The sequence below is a fragment of the Anser cygnoides genome, chromosome 13 (assembly GCF_040182565.1).
Source record: "Anser cygnoides isolate HZ-2024a breed goose chromosome 13, Taihu_goose_T2T_genome, whole genome shotgun sequence".
Taxonomy (NCBI): Eukaryota; Metazoa; Chordata; class Aves; order Anseriformes; family Anatidae; genus Anser; species Anser cygnoides.
This window is the reverse complement of record NC_089885.1, coordinates 6,158,691-6,176,757: the sequence shown is the minus strand read 5'-3', so window position 1 is coordinate 6,176,757 and position 18,067 is coordinate 6,158,691. Positions and strand designations below refer to the sequence as shown.

Genomic DNA, 18,067 nt, shown 5'->3' with positions numbered 1-18,067 from the left:
TGGCAATTCTTCAAGAACATAATATAAGCGTTATTATTTTTAGAATAAGCTGGTAGTTCGTTTTGGGTGACGCATCTTTTTTATTAGGGGGGATGCCATGAAGGGATCTGTGACAGTGCTTTTGTGACAGGGGGATGGCAGCTCTCTCCATATAGACTACATAAATATTAAGGTTGGAAAAGACCCCCAGGATCGTGAGGTAGGGGAAGGATGGGCAGTACCACTAAAAGCAGCCACTACAGCAGAAAAAAAATCACCCAGCCCTTTTTATCCCACTTCAAATGGCACAGTATGGATCAAGTATGCATCAAGTATGATCCATACTTGTGGATCAAGTATGGATCCACAGTATGGATCTCCCTTTTGCCCAGGTAGCAGCCAATTTGTGTGTGTGTGTGGCTATCAGATCATAAATTTGCTGAGCCAGACCCAGCCCAGCTCCTCACGCACTGGTGACTCTCAGTGCCTCCCCCTCCAGTAAAGCAGTAACTTTAGGGTCATGGCCTCAGGCCAGTGAGAAGAAAAGAAAAAGAAAATAACTCACTGAGCTCTGTTATATGGTGACACAAGTAAGCAGGCTGCACGTAAGTGGTGAATGTTTATTAGAGAGGTGTATGCTGGAAGTTAAACAATTGCTACAAGGAAAATACAGTGATGAAAAGATGACGCAAAACGTACAGTGGACAAAACCTGTTCCCCAGAAGGCCACGCACCCACCAGGAGCTCCAGCATGAGTGAATACGTTATTTCTGCAGATCATCTTCTCAAAGGGCACCTGTAATTATAGGCCATGGTTTTCGGGAGTGAGCTGTTTGGGGAGATCAGACACTTTGTGATCCTCTTCTGTTCAGAAAGTATCATTTCTGTAACATCTTGGTAACTGAGAAACATCCGTAGCCAAAATGAGTCCACATTTTTGAAAATCTCATGCCTGTGAGTCCACCGCTATGTGTAATGGGGTTGGGGAGGGTTGTTGGGGCCCCTGTTGTACCATGCTCTCAGGATGGAGCTGCCCCAGTCCCTGTCAGACGCAACTTGATGGTCTCGCCCTGAAGCTTGCCAGTAGCAGAGCTGTTACTGATTTCCACTGGAGTTCCCCTCATGGAGTGCTTTTAAGGTCATGCCTACACTTTACTCAAATAAATGGTACAGTGGCCTAAAAAAAAAAAAAAAAAAAGAAAAAAAACCCACACTGCTATGTAGCACTGGTGCTGTAAAACCACTAACTTGCTAAGCTTTTGCATGCATGCCAGCTTCCATCACTAAGAGCATGAAGAATTATCTGTCTAACAATAGTCTGCTTTAGAGCTTTTGCCATCACCGGTTGGCATGTAAGAGCTACTAAAGAACTGATTTGTGTGCTTTGCAGATACTCCTAATGCTTTCAAAGAAAAAAAACCAGTAACTTCACGGACACATTCAGAGGTGTACATTTAAGGCACAGAGGCTGACTTTCAGCTTTCAGTGTTCAACTTTCTCACCCTCTCAACATCTGAATTAAGGGCTAAAATTATGCATTTCTGACATTTAGTATGTACAGCACCTGCTAGAAGTTCATTTTTGTGAGCAAGCATTTGAGATGTAAATAACTTAGAGCAATAAAAGAAGCATCACGGCAAGCCTTTGCGAGGTGGAGGAAAATTCAGATTTCAGTCAAGCAGTGTTCCTTGTCAGGAGAGCCAATTGAGACACCGATTCTCTGGCACATTTTGTATGGCCATTGGACACCTACCATCAGAGGCCAAGTTAACACTCTTTCACCTGGTAGTTTATCTTCCCAAACAGACAGCAGACACACATGCTGCTGAAGGAATCCACTAGGGAGTAGGCAGGAAAGGGAAATTAAAGCTGACACACAATTAGAGTAAAGTGAGTCTGCAAGTGCTCCTGAAAGCCCATGGAAAGCAAATGGAAATCAGGCAGAAGCTATTTCTAGGCAAAATTTGGGGGTGAAAGAAGCAGAAATAGGCTTTTGCTAGGAGCTAAATTCAAACCTCCCAAGAATCCAAATCTAGTATTTAACAGTTCTCGGATCTGCTTGCTTTGTGCCAGCTGACACACACTAAGCTGCAGCCTGATTGCAGAAACGAAAGAAAAAAATCAGAAAAGGTTTCTTGCAATTAGCTTACATAGATCTAAGGAGCTCTGCCTGATTTCCAGCACAGGAGCGCTCTGGAATCTTAATGAAGTTAAAGACAGGTGGAGGGGCTCAGCACCTTTGGAAAATCAGCCCACTTATCTTTTGTAGATGACACTGCCTTATCTTGTTAACATTGGCACTTGTCTTGCGTGCAGCTGACAGCATAAGCTAGCGGATGTTAAACTCATTCATTGTGATGAGGCAGTGAGAGGGAAAATAACTTGAGGAAGGGGGAGCAGGAATTCTGCTATCTTAGCCAGTCAGGAGCTGGTAGATGTATTCAGATGTGTGCTGCTGAGGACTTTTCACTGGCTGCCTTCTCCAGCTTTGCAAAACCCTGCAGGCAAATAAAGAGAAGGTGAACACAGGAGCTGAGCAGCACACAAAATGCTGCACTACGGAGGTCAGTGGAGCAGACGAACATGCAGGAAGGGGACGAAAAAAGCCAGCCAGTCACATCACATTAAGGGATGAACAAAGCAGCCATGTATGCGGTGAGGCAGGTGCCCTTTTCCCTCCCACTCTCCATCACAAGGCAGAGGAAGGAAAAGAGACACCTTTTCATAGTCTCAGTGCAGTGGCAGGGTTTCTGACTGCCACTGTGGCAACTCCCACCTCATCCAGGTTATCAGACAAAACAAAATTATATCCGGTCTAATTCCTTGTTGCTTTGCCAACAGAGCATACAACTCTTTGGTTTTCCTGGGAGGGGTTCACCTCAAAGGAACATTACATAAAGCGGGTTAGCCCAGGACAGGAGGGGGAACTCACAACCTGCTCTCAGAGAGGACTCTTATGCCCTAAGGGATATTCCTCTCATCACTCCAGCCAGTCTTCCACTTGCCTCCCCCAAGTGAGGCTAACACAGCCTGTCTGTCATGTTATGACCCCAGATTCTGGCTCTGAAACCCCTGGGGCCAGCTGGAGCATGTTTCTAGCTACTTCTGCAACAAGGGTCATTACTTCCCACTAAAAACCCACAGGAAAACCCAGTAATTATGAGGGTTAAATGCTCTTCACTCATTAAACACTCCATAAGCTCTCTCATTGAGCCGTTTATGCTGACACTGTAAAGGGGCACTCACCTAGAAGAGTTTCTCGTAGCACTTGTCACAGTGGACAATGTCCCGGTGGATGAATATTTTATCCAGAAGATCTCCCATTGCTTTGTGGCAAATTCCACACTGCCAAAAGGGAAAACAAGGGTTGGACAGTAACCAAAGCACCATGCGTTAATGTCAGTATGAAGGGGGCAGAGAAATGAACAGCATCTGAACCTTTTTATAAAGTGTGAAGATGCCAAAGCAGCGACCTTTGAGACTAAACTTTCCTACAACAGACTATTGCTGCTGCAGGCTTCCTCCACTCACACCCAACATTTCCACAGTCTTCACCTGCAAACTTTGCAAAGTTTGAGAGGTTAAGCAAGCCCTGCGCTGGGGAACAAAGGCCACAAAGCACCAAGTCTACCACAGGGACATGAGGAAAGACCATGCTGCTATTCTACCAGACGACAATGAAGAATTCTCCTTGTTCTGATATGCATTCATTTGAGGAGATGAAAAACTTTTGGGGACACAACCAACACCTGTGACTGCATCGTTTCTTGTTCTAATGTGGATGCAAGCATTTAGCACAGCTTCTATACTCTACACAAAGTCTGAGGACAAAATTTGCAGAATTCCTCCTCCCACCACCCCATTTCACAGCAGCACATAGAAGGCGGTCAGCAGAAAGGCTTTTTACCCTGAAACAGTATTCGTGGCAGTAGATGTTAAGATGCTCTATTATGATCTTAGGGCAGTCTCGGATCTCACGGCTGCAGTAAGTACAAACAGGTTCACTGGACCTGTGAAGGAACAGAAAAATGAATTCCTGCACCATGGTGCCTCTGTAACACAATAGTTTTCAATCCCATTGCTGGTAGCAGCAGTTTCTTACTCAACACCAGCACTGCTCTGCACCAGATACCTGCTTCTACACGTGTTTGTGCCAAGTGACAGCACAGAGGGGCATGGAACAGCCCAGGGATGCAGAGACCAGAACAGAGCTTTAAGTAAATGTCACTTTATTTTCTGAAGATCATTTAAACTTCTATTATTTATTATTATGCTATAATTTCACCACTCACATACCAATATTCTAAAAACTTTAAAGTTATTTCTGTTGAACAGTTTGCTGAAACCCCCACGCAGTCCCAAACTGTCCTACCTCTGTGGAGGAGCGCTGGACAGGTAGCTGTGGTGGCTGTAGGTTGCTCTCTCTGAATCAGTCAAATCTACAAGGCTGCCACTGGAGACAGAAGGAAGTGTCAGCACTTGACAGCGATACATGGGAAGAGCATTGCAGATGGAACCCTTAATCATTAACCTGAAGTCCTAACTGCAACATCCCAGCTGCCTGTTCCTTGGCCAGGACAGTCCTTCCTAGGGAGAGCTGAAAAAACATTTCACTAGCAAGGAGGGCCACGGTGACTGACAGAGCTGGGCTGTCAGCAGAGGTATTTCCACCTCTGCTGCACTCATGTGCTGCAGATTCTGCATAGGGGTGGCTGTATCCTGCTCCCATACACGTACCACAGTCACGGGTGGGCCAGGAGCCACGGTGCTGCTCTCAGAGTTCCCAGGAGGTTTGCACGGAATGGCTACCTCCAAGGGCAGGCCAAAAGGGCAGCGAAGAGCTCGTGGCCCCAGCACCCATGTCACAGCACTGAAAAATGTGTCTGGCTGCTGCTGTCACCGCAGGGAGAGGCAGGATGTGGGCAGTGTGGCTGGGAAACCAGGGCATGTACCCTGAGACGAGGCCCCTTTGAGCCTGCAGCCAACGGAGGTGGCACAAGCAGAGAGCAGCCCGCGGAAAAGATAGGAAGATCCCTCCTCCAGTACGTTTCCAGCCACGTGCTGCCACCCACTTACTCCTTGCCAGCCAGGAAAAGGCGAGAAACATCCCTAGTCTCACCTAGCTGAGCGTTTCCCCCCTGCCTTCTGCTTGCCTGCGGTTTTTTAGGCGGTGCAGCAACGTGCTTATCTCTGGCTGCGGAGGTCTGCTTTTGCAGACCTACGGGAAAGGCGAGCGATTTATGGAGTCTGTCATCAGCCCCCACAGCAATGCCAGCACAGCACTGGGGGAGGATAAACGTCAGCAGGGAAGCAGCAAACTGGGTGCTAACTGGCTGCCACATCAGTGCAAGCAGGATGTACCAAATTCTACTCTTGGTCACCTTGGTGTCAATCTGGAGTAGCTTAATTTAGTTACCTGCGAGCAGAACGTAAGACTGAAGGTTTTAGCTTCAGAGTGGCACCTCTCTACCTTTTCTAACTTATAGAAGACTCTTCTGAGTGAGAACCCACAAACTCCACATTTCCTCACCAATTCCAACCTTTTTATTTGTGTGTGCCAATGTGCAGCGGAGCCTGACAGTACCAAACGTGCAGCCTACGGAACTGCAGCGAAGTGTTGTGACCCCATCACCCACCTCACGGCTGACCCAGAGGGGAAGATTAACCCCTCCCCGAGGGGTTGTCGGACACAGGTCCTCCTGTCACTGCAGTGGGACCAGGCAGCACAGCGCAGCGTTGTGGAGAGATCTCTCTAGGTCCCCAAAACAGTACTGCTGCCTTAGCAAAACTCTTTGCCCACCCAGTGTAATAATCCCTCCAGGGCTAATTAGCTCAGGCACGATGCCATGCTGACTCAGTGCTAGTGGTTCCAGCTCGGGAGCTTGCTTGTTGTGTTAGCCAGCAGAGCTGTACGCTGTTGCTTTGCACACGTAGACAGACACATGGCTGTCTCCGGACACTCCTCTTACCTGCCATAGCGCGGGGAGGCCGACAGCTCGCTGCTGTTCACATACTCCTTCACAAAGAGGACCCCTTTTCTAGAAGCAGATAGAAACAGAATGAGAAGCATTTGCATTAGAAAAGGCTGCGACTAATGAGAGACAGCACAAGGGACCACATGTGTGCACTTGGACATGTAACGTGTGTGTGAAAAGGCACAGTGAGATGCTGTTGTTCTCAAATAAATACTGAGTATCAAGCATGCTTGCTAAATAACACCTAATATGCCCCTCTAATTAACCCACCAAAACAAATCAAGTTAATTAGAAAGAATGGGATGGATAATACAACTCTTTCATCCAGTTATCCCCTGTTTTGCAGGGATAAGTCTTTTTCAAATCATGTCAGGATTATGCACACAATACATATTTACAGAGCTTGTGGTTCTGTCCTTTAACATTAAAACCCTACTGGCACAGCACTACTTACAGTGACTGTTTTGTCACTGGAATATCTCCAGAGCCCTCATGCATTAAAAATTGCTACCAGTCTGTCTGTGGGATGCTTTTTCTTGCAGAGATGACCTTTCTTGCATATTTCTCCCTCTTTAAAATTCTGATTTCAAAATGACATGCCCCCATCTGTCCATCTGTCTAGAGCTCTGTCACAGAGCGAGGGGAGACACCGTGCCCACCGGCTCTCTTCCCAGAACCATGAAATGAACTAATCAGGCTCTTTCTCCATGGTTCATTTTCATCACTGCCTTTAAGCTATGATTAAGCAAAGCCATGTCACAGCTAAGGAAAGAAAAGATTTTTTTATTTTTTGACTTAGCATAAACACTTTCCATGTGTCTGTGTTTCAGACCAGAGTATCCCTACATAGGTGTGATGAGCAGGCTGTGGCAAGACCAGGAGGACCCAAATATTGCCTATTATGCTGACCTCTCACCAGTTTGAAACACCTCCCTAAATTGTGTAAATCTGTGCAGCAGTTTCCATCTTTGAGATGGAGCACGTGGAAACTACAAATCCCACCACAGCAACGTCTGTGCTCCTCGCTAGAAAAGACTGACAAACGTCCCTCGGTCCAGAGGCCAAGCAGCAAAGCCTGCCTTATCTCCACCAAACAGGACGGCTGCCTGCAAAACCTGCAGTGCTGGAGGACTGTGACCACCCCTTGCTCCTTACCCGGCAGAGCTGGCATCAGGCTGGTACCCAGAGGCCACGGGGCTGTTGTATGGTAAGGTGGCCATCGGAGCGCACATCCTCTCGCTCGAACTTGAGAGAAGCCTGGCGAGAGACAGAAAAGTCTGTGGGCACTGGAAACGCGAGCCATAACATGATCCAAACTGGCAGCCAAGAAAAGACCTACAACTAACATTAGGAGGATGATTTGGGAAGGAATTAAAACCCTTAACCACTCAGATGAATTCATCTTTACTGCAGATCAAAGAGGCTCCTTCCTCTTTTTATACCTGCCTTGTATCAGTAATTCTTATCTGTAGAAGTGATTTGGAAAACATTCATTTATGGGGCCATGGGAGAAAAGATCAAACAAGATCTTCAAATAAGCACAAACCGTAAGTGAATCACGTAGACTGAATGGAAGCAGCTACACAAAGAAACGGCCCGTGGCATATTGCTGGAGAGGAGGAGAAGGGGACATATGGGCCAAGGTCCAACATAACTGTCCCCAACTTAATCATTTCAAAAGCTGGAGCAGGGAAGGTGCAAAAATCATGGCTACAAGAACGTCTTCAGAAAACAGCTCTGCCTATCCCCTCAGCAACAAGACCTGTTAATTCTGCCTGGAAGGGATGAAGCTGGTCTTGCCTGAAGCCAGCCGTAGGCTATCCAAGGATCTCGTGCCTCCTGCTCGCACCCACAAGACACTCCCCCTTTACAGACCAACACTGAGACCTACACTGGTGCCTCCGTACAGTGTCAGGCGGCACTTGGATGGACTGACACTGCCACAAAGGACTGTAGAAAGCTTTCCACAAGAGGTACCCTCCTACCCCTTCCAACAATCTTGTTCTGGGACCAGTTTAGTCATTTAATCATTGGCTTTCTGGAGATAGTGATCTTCTCTCTTGACATTTCTCTTTGATTTTAGCACTCTTCTTTTCTGTAGCCTCTGCCAAGGCTGATTTCTGGTTAAAGGAGAATAGCCAGAAACCAGCCATTCAATCTCCTTTCAATCTGTTCTGGCACCCTCATGGCAAAATCTCCAGAGACCAGAGATGGATGTATCACAGACCCCGTGCTAGGTAGCTTTTGCTAGGAACTGTTTAAGAGAAGTTCTGCGCCTTCAGATCACACATGCACTCCCCGGAAATGATTCTTCTCTCTTTCAGCTCTTGGCTTTACTTCCTAGCTCCTCTTCCACAGCAGCGTCACGGAGGTTTCCATCACAAGCATCGAGACTACCCGTTTACCTGGTGCTGTTATAGTTTGAGCTGTCCATGTAGAACGGCACCCTGTGGCTTCTCGGGGGAATGGACATGGTGGTGTCTCTGGGAAGGGAGTGGTAGCTATGAAAGGAAGTGATACAATCTCAAGCAATGAACTTGAGCACGTGAGGGATTCTCACAAGCGGCAAGAATCTTGGATGAATGCCTCCCTGCTTGGCGTTGAAATCACCCATGCACCACAGCCATCCATGCAAAGAGCAACTCACTGAGCATGCTTAGACCCAGGGAATTAAGAAGAAGTAGATCAGGACTCTCCAGATACCAAGTAAACCTATCAGTGGGGATGTTCTTTGGGTCAACAAGTCTGGATCCCACCGTTTGACTCCTTACCTTGGAGCTGTGGGGTTAAATTCACAGTGCCCCCTGGCAATAGCACTGTCATATCTGCTGCTCCTAGGGCTGCTTCTCCCATCATAAACTCTCCCTTCATAATCTGGGATAGGCCTGGCAAGGAAGCACAAAGCCCTGATTACATTGTACCAGGAACCACTGGAGTCCCCACATTGGCTAACTAATACTTTATCTCAGCAGTCTCTACCATGATGTATTCTCCTTTTGCTATGCCTGCTTCACCCATGCTGGTTTTGCAGCTGTAGCATGTGTACAAAGCTCTGAGCCTAGGAAAGCTTACTCAAAATCTAACAACTGAGAGTAAAGTTGAAGCAGTTCATAAATGGATGCACTGTGAGTATTGTTTCCCCTCCCAGTACTCTCCAAAACCACCGCTGAACCACCTGCAAGTGTGAACTGCTGACCGGCTGGCCTGCCTGGCTATCAGGCCTGCACATTTTCACTTCTCCAGGACAGAACGTATTTATCAGAATGGCTTTAACATGCAGACAGAGCTCGGGCTCTTTCAGTAGGAAAAATGAGCTTACAGCTTATGGTCATTCTTCTCTTACAAGTACTCTGGGACACAGATTATGTTTATATTGTGTATTAGCACTCTGATCCTGATTATAGCTTCGGGCAACTGTATAACTTAATGTTAAACAATGCTGAAAAACACTGCAAATCAATGCGGCATTAAAGAAAGTAAGAGGGACAGGCTAAGCTCATCATAAGATGAGAAAAATCCTGCTTTGGGCAAGACATGCACTTGGTCTGTGATATAAACCCCGGGGCAGAATGAAGCGTGCATTTACCGCACTGCAGAGAGACATGTCAGCACCACGCAGTGCCAGGGGTTATGACAGGCTACAAAGTACAACAAAGGTCTATCCCATTTTTCTAGTCCTAGTCCACAAATGCAAACAAGAGCTTTGTTACACCAGCTCTCTGAGAAATGCTAAAAGAGCTGAAAGGCCAAATTCAGATCACATGAATGTAGATACATATCATAGTTCTAGGTGTACAACTTGTGTCACTTGTGTCATTGAGGGTCATGAGAAATAAAAAAACAGATCGCTCCTCAATCTCTGCGCCTACAGAGGAAAAGCAGATGTGGTCTCTACAAATCTGTCGTGTGTCCAGGCACCACGTATGTGGTCTGAACACAGCCTGCCGAGAATTCTCCAGTGTTACAGACCAATTATCAGCCCAGATCTCCAGAATCCCACCTCCAACCATTCAGGTCCAAAAAGGAGCTTGGTTGCACATGTTGTGGGACCTGGCCTGGTTGCTTTCTCTGGGAACAAAATCCCGTTCTCACTTCTTGATGCAACGATCACATAACCTGAACTGGGGTTCCTTTCAAATATAGTTCCTGTGCCAGCAGCTGGCACTCTCTGCATCTCATCCCCAAACCCTTACCTTCTGGTGCTGAATACTTGGCTGTCTGCGTAGGATGGTATCCTGTGGCTAGGTGCTGGCACACTGGTGTTAAAAGGCTGGCGGTCCATGTACAGTGGCATGGGATGCTGGGTCTCATACGCACTGAGAGCACTCTCTTTAGAGCTGAAGTTAGACCTGCTAAAGAATTAAAGCCAATTTGACCATAAAGCCAATGCCTACTTGCTACGACCAGCTCACACAAGTAGTCAGTTTGCAGAGGTTGTATCAAGCCCCTCTCCGCTGGCAATAAGGAAAACCTGGGACACCGTGCTGTTAATAGGTTCTTAAATTTAGGGGGAATGGCAGAGGTCTGTATATTCCCTCTGTGCATGAGGTGAATTCCCAGCATAATGGATGGCTGCAAGATTCAGTAGCGTTCTAAACTAATTTGATAGCTGAAATTAAATCTGAACAAGCATATTTAGGTGCAATCCTAGACCTAATATTCCCTTTGTCATTCTCCTTGTCATTTCCGTTTAATTAGTGTACCCAGGAGACATTTACATAGGTCCAGGATTTCAGCCAGGACTATAACAAGAAGCAGAAATGGCAAAGGTTGAGGATTTGAAAGCTGTTGATGAGCTCTCGAGGGGATAGTCCCACTGTACCTGGCTGCCATCGGGTTAAGGTCATTGTGTCTCCAGGCTCCGGGGCTCTCATGGTGACTATCCGTGGTGACAGGGGGTTGCTCCTCATAACCTGGAGTGGTCCTGGTCAGGGAGGAAAAAGCCTGTTAGCAACTTTAGTGCATTTGTCAGTGCCTGTCCACTGTGGGGAGTAAATGCAATAGTAGCACGATTATGTTGGTTTCAGAATTCAGCTCGCTCTGTTTTCACTAGCCAAGAAGCAAGCGTTCCTAATGCCTTTGAACAGGGAGCTAGGAGAACACAAGATGTGCAAGGCAGCAGTGAAGACAGGCCTGGTCCCCTGGCTGCCTACCTTTCCCAGCATGGGTCAGATTCATTTGCACATGGGGTCTCTGGAGCAGTGAGGCTGCTTTCTCTCGGTTGGGAGCTGGGCCTGCCAAGACAGAAGATTCTTACACTCTGCAAAAGTACCTCTGAGCACAGAATTATTGTAGAACATAGAAGCAACCTCTAGAGAATCTTCTGCCTCCAGAAAAGTACAGTATTCCTGTACTTCTTTATGCCTGGAAAGATGCCAGATAATTCACAAACATACGGGGGGGAAGAGAGAAAATACAGATCACTTCAAAAATAAGGCTGAAAGAAAAATGTAACTCCTGATCATCACTTCTCTCTTACTCTTTCCAAACATGACAGTTAATTCACCTAACAGTGATAAACCATAATGATTTATCCAGTACCTCTGTGCTAGATTTCAGACTGCTAAGCTGGCCTCATGGGGGTACCATCTCAGAAGCACATCCATTACATCGCTGCACCCATTGCACAGCAACCCTGGATTTGCACTTGTCTACATTAGTCTAGGGAGAAGTTCTTTCACTTTTTCTGTTTTTGCATGTTTGTGCTTACTAACCTCCCTGTGAATACTGATACACTGCAAAAAAAAAAAACAACAAAAAAACACTCAAAACTAGCGTGGATTCCTGCATCAAAACTGCATTTAACTAGGCAGCATCTCCTGGTAATCCAGCTGGACGTTGTTTGGTGCCTCCAGCTAATTAGCATGTTTTCTCCCAGGCTTTTATACAAAACCACAGTAAGAAGGTCAGTCATTAGAAGTAGTGCTAGCATCAGGCACACACGGGGAGCCTGGAAGAAGATTTTATCAAAAAGTGTATGTGTGGGAAGACACAAAAGGAGTTAACTCTCATCCTAAAGGAAAAGGTGATGGGGTGGGGGGGTAATTCCTTACACTGCTATACTCAGGTCATGGTCAGCATGTTCATTCGACCTGGGAGGCTCTGGGTGGACATCAGGAGGTTCTTGTCCCTTCTCAGCATAGTGGTTTGAGTCAGAAAACCTAAAAGAAAAATCTGTGCTTAAGACAGTAAAGAAAAAATAGGCTGGGGTGGGTAGACATCTAATGCCTAGACAGAAACCCATAGGGCATGGAGCAGGACACACTGTTTCCTTGGCCAGAGCCATTCCAAACTGCCCTGGGACCAAATCTGATGGAAATTATGCACACGAATCCCATTATAACTTTCAGGAGCACAGCTAGAGGCCTTTCAGATGAGATTGTCACAGAAGAAAAACACTGGTCACGGGAGAAGGCATTCATGCCAGCGTTCCTCAGCCTAAGAGATACATCTAACACCTGGACACCCTCTTGCATGATTTTGCAGCGTTCATAAATGGTAGGATAGTGCTTCCTGAAATCTCTGGGCAGCAGAAGCTACTGCCTGCCACTGCAGGACAAAAAGAACCAGGTTCATGCCCAAGGACTGATGACACATGCTGTCAGTGCAGAAATTGGCTCTTGGACTTTACACGCACACAGTGCCCAGTTTCCCAACAACACGGGTGGGATTGCTTGCTGCAATGTGCTATTCCGAAGTCTTCACTCGTGGGTGCAAGGCAGAGGAGCAGCTCTGTGTTCTCAGTTACGTTGAGAACACAATAAGACTTGTAGAATTACAAAGTGAAGAGATACTTTGGGCTAGTTCTAACTGGCATTTACCGTTCTTGGAGCAACTCTGGTTTATGATCATCTGAGGTCCGTGTGCTCTCGTGCTCCCTGTCTCGAGGGATGTTCCCCTCTTTGAAATCTTGGGAGGGCCTGGAAAAGGAAGAGAAACCCCACTCGTGGCTATCAGACAAACACCTGCTCGGTTCAATGCACATTGAAAAGTGAAAAAGTCACAAGGCTTTGGTGGAAGCTAAGCTGTAACCAGCACAAGCAGTGCTGACTTCAGCAAGCTTATCTGCTTGGAATTCAACAGGTGGGTCAAGCAGCAAGATTTTCATTGGCTGAAATTACCTCATTAAAACACCAGTCCAAATTGCATTTTCTCTAGACAAGCATGTTGCTTTCTAGCATGAAAGTAGACCTCCAGGTTATCAGATTATGTTACTCCCAGGAGTATGTTGTGGCCCTGCTCTAAGTACCTCACCCCAGCTGCCAAACCACCTCAGCTGATGCCTGGCTCTGTGCCCTAGGCTTCTCCCTGCAGAAGACAAAGGAGAAGTGGATGATGCACACTCACATCCTACACTGGGAAGAACCTGGGAAAAGTTAAATGCATTTGCTGCAGGGTTTGAGTCTCGAGGGAACACCGTAAGACATTTGATACTTCAGTGGATATTGGACAGAGAAGTGGTTTATTGCTGCTTGGGCAAACGGCCCTTATGCTGTTGTTCTTGGGCTTGATATTTCCTGCGGAATCAGGACCTCCAAGTTTTCAACAATGAGAAAGAACACATTAGCAAACATGAGGTTAGCACCCCAGATCCTTACGTCACTTCATTCCAGTCAGGCTTGCTGTATGCTGGGACCGTGGGACTCGTGTATTTGCCCTCTTGCGTGCTGCTTCCCTCCTCATAGCTCAGGACCGACCTGGTAAGCAAAGAAAGGCCCATTATTTCTTTAACAACTGGCACGCAAATCATTGCACTAGTGAGTACTATCTACTCGCAAGGCAAGGCTCCTGCCAAGCTGCTCCTTCCAAGCTGTACCATTCAGTGTCCTGCACCAGGGTCTCTCCCCAGGGACCATACTTAAGCTACAGCTGCATTTCAACATGCTCCTACTTCAGCTGACCCTTCAGCTCCCTTGCTGCCACTTCAGCATCACTTAGTATTTCTCCATCCTCAGCAAATGAGAAGGTAGTGACTAAACCCCACCAAGCACACGTGCACCAAAAGCAGGAAAAAGCTGGAGTGTTTGGTTCATACCAAAGATGATGGAGGAGGGATACAACCCAAACCCCTTGTTTTATGTTGTATGTTGTACTATAAACCTCAGCACAGTCTGCTTTACTCTTGGGACAAGAGCTGTAAAAAGAAGCCTCTTTCTATGCTTTTCTTCCCTCAGTCCGCAGTATTACTCATATGCCCACTAATATTTACCCCACTCTAACCTTTTATATGAATATTCAGTGTCCTCAAGGTGTGCAGGGGCTCTCTCAGTGGGAGGAGAGGGGACATTAGACTGCAAGCTAGACCTGTCAAAAGAAAAATTAAAAAAAAGAAAGAAGAAATCAACAGCCTAACGGCTTGTGAAAGGCTGTTAAAGTGCTTCAGGGGGGATTCACTGTATGAAACAACACTGCACTCCATATCAGACCAGAAAATAGAAAGTAATTTTCACAGAGAACTGCTTTTCCTTCAGAAAAAAACCCACTTTCATTATCTCTAATAAAGAAGAATAGAGGCTGTTAGTGGAACTAATGCAGTTACTTGGCCTCAATTCACACACACCCTAGCTGGATGCATCACTTCTCTGGCCTGTCACAGGATCACGCACCTGGGACAAAGCACAACACAAATGTCTTTGGGGCAGACCATAGAATCATTAAGGTTGGAAAAGACCTTCAAGATCATGTTCCTACACCATCCTACTAGGAGCCTTGTGAACCTCCTCACCTCAGCTGGGAGGTTGGAAGACATCATTTGCTCACCTCAAGTTGTCTGGCAAGCCAATGCATGGGGCCAAGTCCAAAATAACTGACTAAAACAAGAGAGGAGAGAAGCTTCAGGGAGATTAGTGTGTTTAGTGTCAACAGCAGCAATTCTGTCCTGACTCTGTGCCTCAGACATTGTCAGGGCAGCAAGCATGCTCTAAAAACACGTGGAATGGAGGCACTTCTGAGATCAGTGCTAAAAGCTATGATAAAGCTGCTGTATCTGCTCCCAGGCTGATTCAGTGAAAATAAAAAGTTGATATGTGACAGTGAACTTAGACACATGGCCTAAACTTTTGGGCAGACCTGTGCGGTGCCAGGAGTTGGGCTTGATGATCCTTATGGGTCCCTTCCAACTCGGGATATTCTATGATTCTATGATGCAGTTCCCAGAGTTTAGCCACCTAAGATTTTCTGGCACCTGTTGCTTTGTTGCACAATCTGGATTCTACTTCCAACTCTACTCTGGATGAATTACTTATTGTCCCCCCAGTATTTACCCTCCGCTAGCAGCAGCACCGTGAGCACCAGCACCAGGCCCTGACCCCGCAGGTTCAGGCTTCGCATCATCCAGGCAGGGAGAGGTCTCGTAACGATGTTGCAGGCTGTCTGTAGCACCTGCAGGTCTGTCCCTGCAACCAGGGTTGGACCTGGTAAGAGAGGGAGATTCATGGGTCACAAAGAGAAGATTAGTAAGTTGAAGAATGGAGCAAGGAGTGGAAATATCAAACACGAGATTTGCTTGTCTCAAACAATGCCTCTTCCTGCTTAGTTCCATAACTTTCTTGCAGCGGACCTCAAGGGCAAAGACAAGTCCAACCAAGTCATGCTAGCACAAGGAAAGAAGCTGAGAGATCTCGGTCCATTTTGAGCTGGTGGATCAGGGGCACTCCCCTTTGTAAGTGCACAGAAGTGCTGCTCCCAGAACACATTTGTTAGGGTAGTACCAGGTCAGGAGAAGACGCCTCTCACTCTAAAATCAAGAAAAAAAAATGTGAATCTTATACTGCTAATAGACTTCAAACTTACTTTGGTGGGTAAAATCCATTGTTTGCTTCTGTGTGTTCAGAGTAACTGAAAAGGAGAAAAAAACAACTTTAGAAAGCATCCTTGCTTTGATTTGGGGAATGTTCTGCAATTATTTTCTCATGCATTTAATAAATAGAAAAAGGAAAAAATCCCCAAGACTTCCCGGTGATATTCCTCGGCATATTTCTGCAGGCAAAATGACAAGAAAATTTGGGGAAATTCATTGTGTATCAAGTGCAAAGGAGCAGTTAGTAACCCCGAATACTGTCACCACGTGACAGATGCCAGTGATATGAAGTCATCTGGAAATCCAAGCCAGGACTCTTCCAGAACCAGTGGGATTGTCCTACAGCCCAGAGCTGCAGCACAGGCACCTCTAGTTTCACCCACAGAAGGGGAGAACGGCCCTTGTGTCCTCTGATTTGCCTCAGGGGAGCTGACAAAATTGGGAATTTCAGGTCTCTCATCCAAAATTGTGCGTTTCTGTTTTCCTGTCTCCTGGCTGTGGGCAGGGACAAAGCAGACGGGTGAAGAGCTCTTTACTGAACTTCTCTTCTGCATGCCACGGGGGCAGTGCGTTTCCTCCCTCACTTCCACCTTGTCAGACGGGACAGAAACACAGCCACTGCTCTTTGCATCTGCAACCTTTTTTGATTTGTGAATCTTTTTATTTTTTTTTTTCCTCCAGTAAGAGTGAGGACTCCCTGCAAAAGCTGTGAAGCAGACTGCCACACAGTGCTGTAGAACAGGCATGAACTGGGTTGTTTTGCTCACCTTCGGTGGATGTCTGAGAAGTACCTTCAGACTCACAAAGGTTCTGGATCAAATTAAATCAGTGTTTTACAGACAGGGAGGGGACCTTCCAGCAAGGTCCACTGACACAGTGGTGGAGAGCAGCGCAGTGTGGAGCCCAGGCTAAAGAGCTCCATTGAGTATCAGCTTGGTTGGATGCAGAAACGCTGGTGCTCGCAAGAGGGGGGCAGGATCCTGTCCAGGATAGGTCCTGGAGTGCTGGGGACAGAAGGCTCCCATACACATAAGAGGCAATCAGAGAGCAGTGAGGGTGGACTTCATTTGGGCATTTGGAGACAACAAGTAGCTCAGCCATGCCTGTGGTTAGGGGATTTTTAACTACTTTCCACAATACCTTGGAGTCAGGAGACAAATTTTCCTAAGTCACTGAACGTTTTGGTTTGCCAGACACTTTAAAGGAAGTGGATTTTTTTCCTGTGTTCTGCCTCCTCCTCCCTTTTTCTTTTTTAAGGGGTCTCTTGTTGCAAAAGTAGATAGGTGAAGGCTAAAGGCCTAGAGATGTATTGAGCATGAAGCTCTCTATACTGTATAAAAGTAAAAAAAAAAATTTAAAAAAATCTGGAATTGGTTTACATTTGGGAATATATCCAGAAAATGCGGAAGCAACCCGCAGAAGTGGTATTTTCCTTGTCTTATAGAAAGCAAATTAAAAAACTGGAACAATATCATACAATCTCATGTAAAAGAGAGCAAGGTTTTCTTTTTTTTTTTTTCTCCCCTCTTAAACTAAATTTTAGATAAAGTGCTGCAGTTCTGCAAAGCACTGACTGAACTGTGCTTTTCCATCAGTAAATATTCATTTAGAGTTTCCAGATAAATCAAGAGGAGCAGCTGTTATTTGCACGATGCTCAAGTCAGTAAAGGAATTTCATGGTAACCTTACCTTCCATTTGTGGAAACCACGGCTGCTCTGGACTCATCCCATGCCAATGGCTCAGACTTTTCCTTAAGAGGTTTGTCACTAGACAAAGAAAAATGCCAGTAAGATAAGACTTGTACAAATCTACTAATATTTAGTTAGGATGAGCCCAAAATGGGGTTAGCCCAATATATCGGTATAGGAAGCAACCTTTTAGGTGCTGCAGGCCTGATTGCAGTTCATGGGGTACTCAGAGAGATGTGCTGCTCTGCGCAGTGAGGAACTAATGACCCCTTTGCTCAGGAAAGCTCAAGAACCCTCGAACAGTTGCTCTCTGTCTGCTCCCAAGCAAAAGAGGTCTTCCTGCAGGCCCACCAGCTGGACCTCTTCATGCCCAACTACACCCACCGCTTGCTCCCCTGACCCATCAAGCCATGCATCCGTCTCCTTCCCCGCCAGTTATTTCCTCTCCAGTTTAGGTGGCTTAAGTAATGAGGCATTCTCTAATTTCTCTGGGAGACTGGCTCACAATTAGGAGCAGCTATGTGACGCAAACAACCCTAAGCACAAAGAGTGCGTTGTACTCAGGCTGTCCCTGCAGTGACACACAAGGACATATCTATGGGCCTCAGCTGAATGACCATGGCAG

At 46.4% G+C, this 18,067-nt stretch overlaps 1 protein-coding gene across 3 annotated transcripts in view; it reads right to left on the bottom strand.

Annotated features, from left to right (window-relative positions):
• Nucleotides 1-585: 585 nt before the first annotated feature.
• Nucleotides 586-18,067, bottom strand: part of ZNF185 (zinc finger protein 185 with LIM domain) — a 45,844-nt gene continuing 28,362 nt past the window's right edge. Inside the window, exons 15-32 of one of the 3 annotated variants that reach the window (XM_067005204.1) lie at nucleotides 17,443-17,520; nucleotides 15,747-15,791; nucleotides 15,218-15,367; nucleotides 14,175-14,258; nucleotides 13,553-13,651; nucleotides 12,776-12,874; nucleotides 12,008-12,115; nucleotides 11,108-11,188; nucleotides 10,777-10,878; nucleotides 10,148-10,303; nucleotides 8,726-8,839; nucleotides 8,360-8,455; nucleotides 7,110-7,211; nucleotides 5,949-6,017; nucleotides 4,352-4,432; nucleotides 3,887-3,989; nucleotides 3,226-3,324; nucleotides 586-2,477 (exon numbers count right to left, since the gene is read on the bottom strand). In XM_067005204.1, the coding sequence (XP_066861305.1) occupies nucleotides 3,226-3,324; nucleotides 3,887-3,989; nucleotides 4,352-4,432; nucleotides 5,949-6,017; nucleotides 7,110-7,211; nucleotides 8,360-8,455; nucleotides 8,726-8,839; nucleotides 10,148-10,303; nucleotides 10,777-10,878; nucleotides 11,108-11,188; nucleotides 12,008-12,115; nucleotides 12,776-12,874; nucleotides 13,553-13,651; nucleotides 14,175-14,258; nucleotides 15,218-15,367; nucleotides 15,747-15,791; nucleotides 17,443-17,520 (1,666 nt within the window). In that variant the 3' untranslated portion in view covers nucleotides 586-2,477. Of the gene's footprint in view, nucleotides 2,478-3,225; nucleotides 3,325-3,886; nucleotides 3,990-4,351; nucleotides 4,433-5,948; nucleotides 6,018-7,109; nucleotides 7,212-8,359; nucleotides 8,456-8,725; nucleotides 8,840-10,147; nucleotides 10,307-10,776; nucleotides 10,879-11,107; nucleotides 11,189-12,007; nucleotides 12,116-12,775; nucleotides 12,875-13,552; nucleotides 13,652-14,174; nucleotides 14,259-15,217; nucleotides 15,368-15,746; nucleotides 15,792-17,442; nucleotides 17,521-18,067 lie in introns of all 3 variants that reach the window. The other 2 variants (XM_067005203.1, XM_067005205.1) reach the window with 2 other exon arrangements.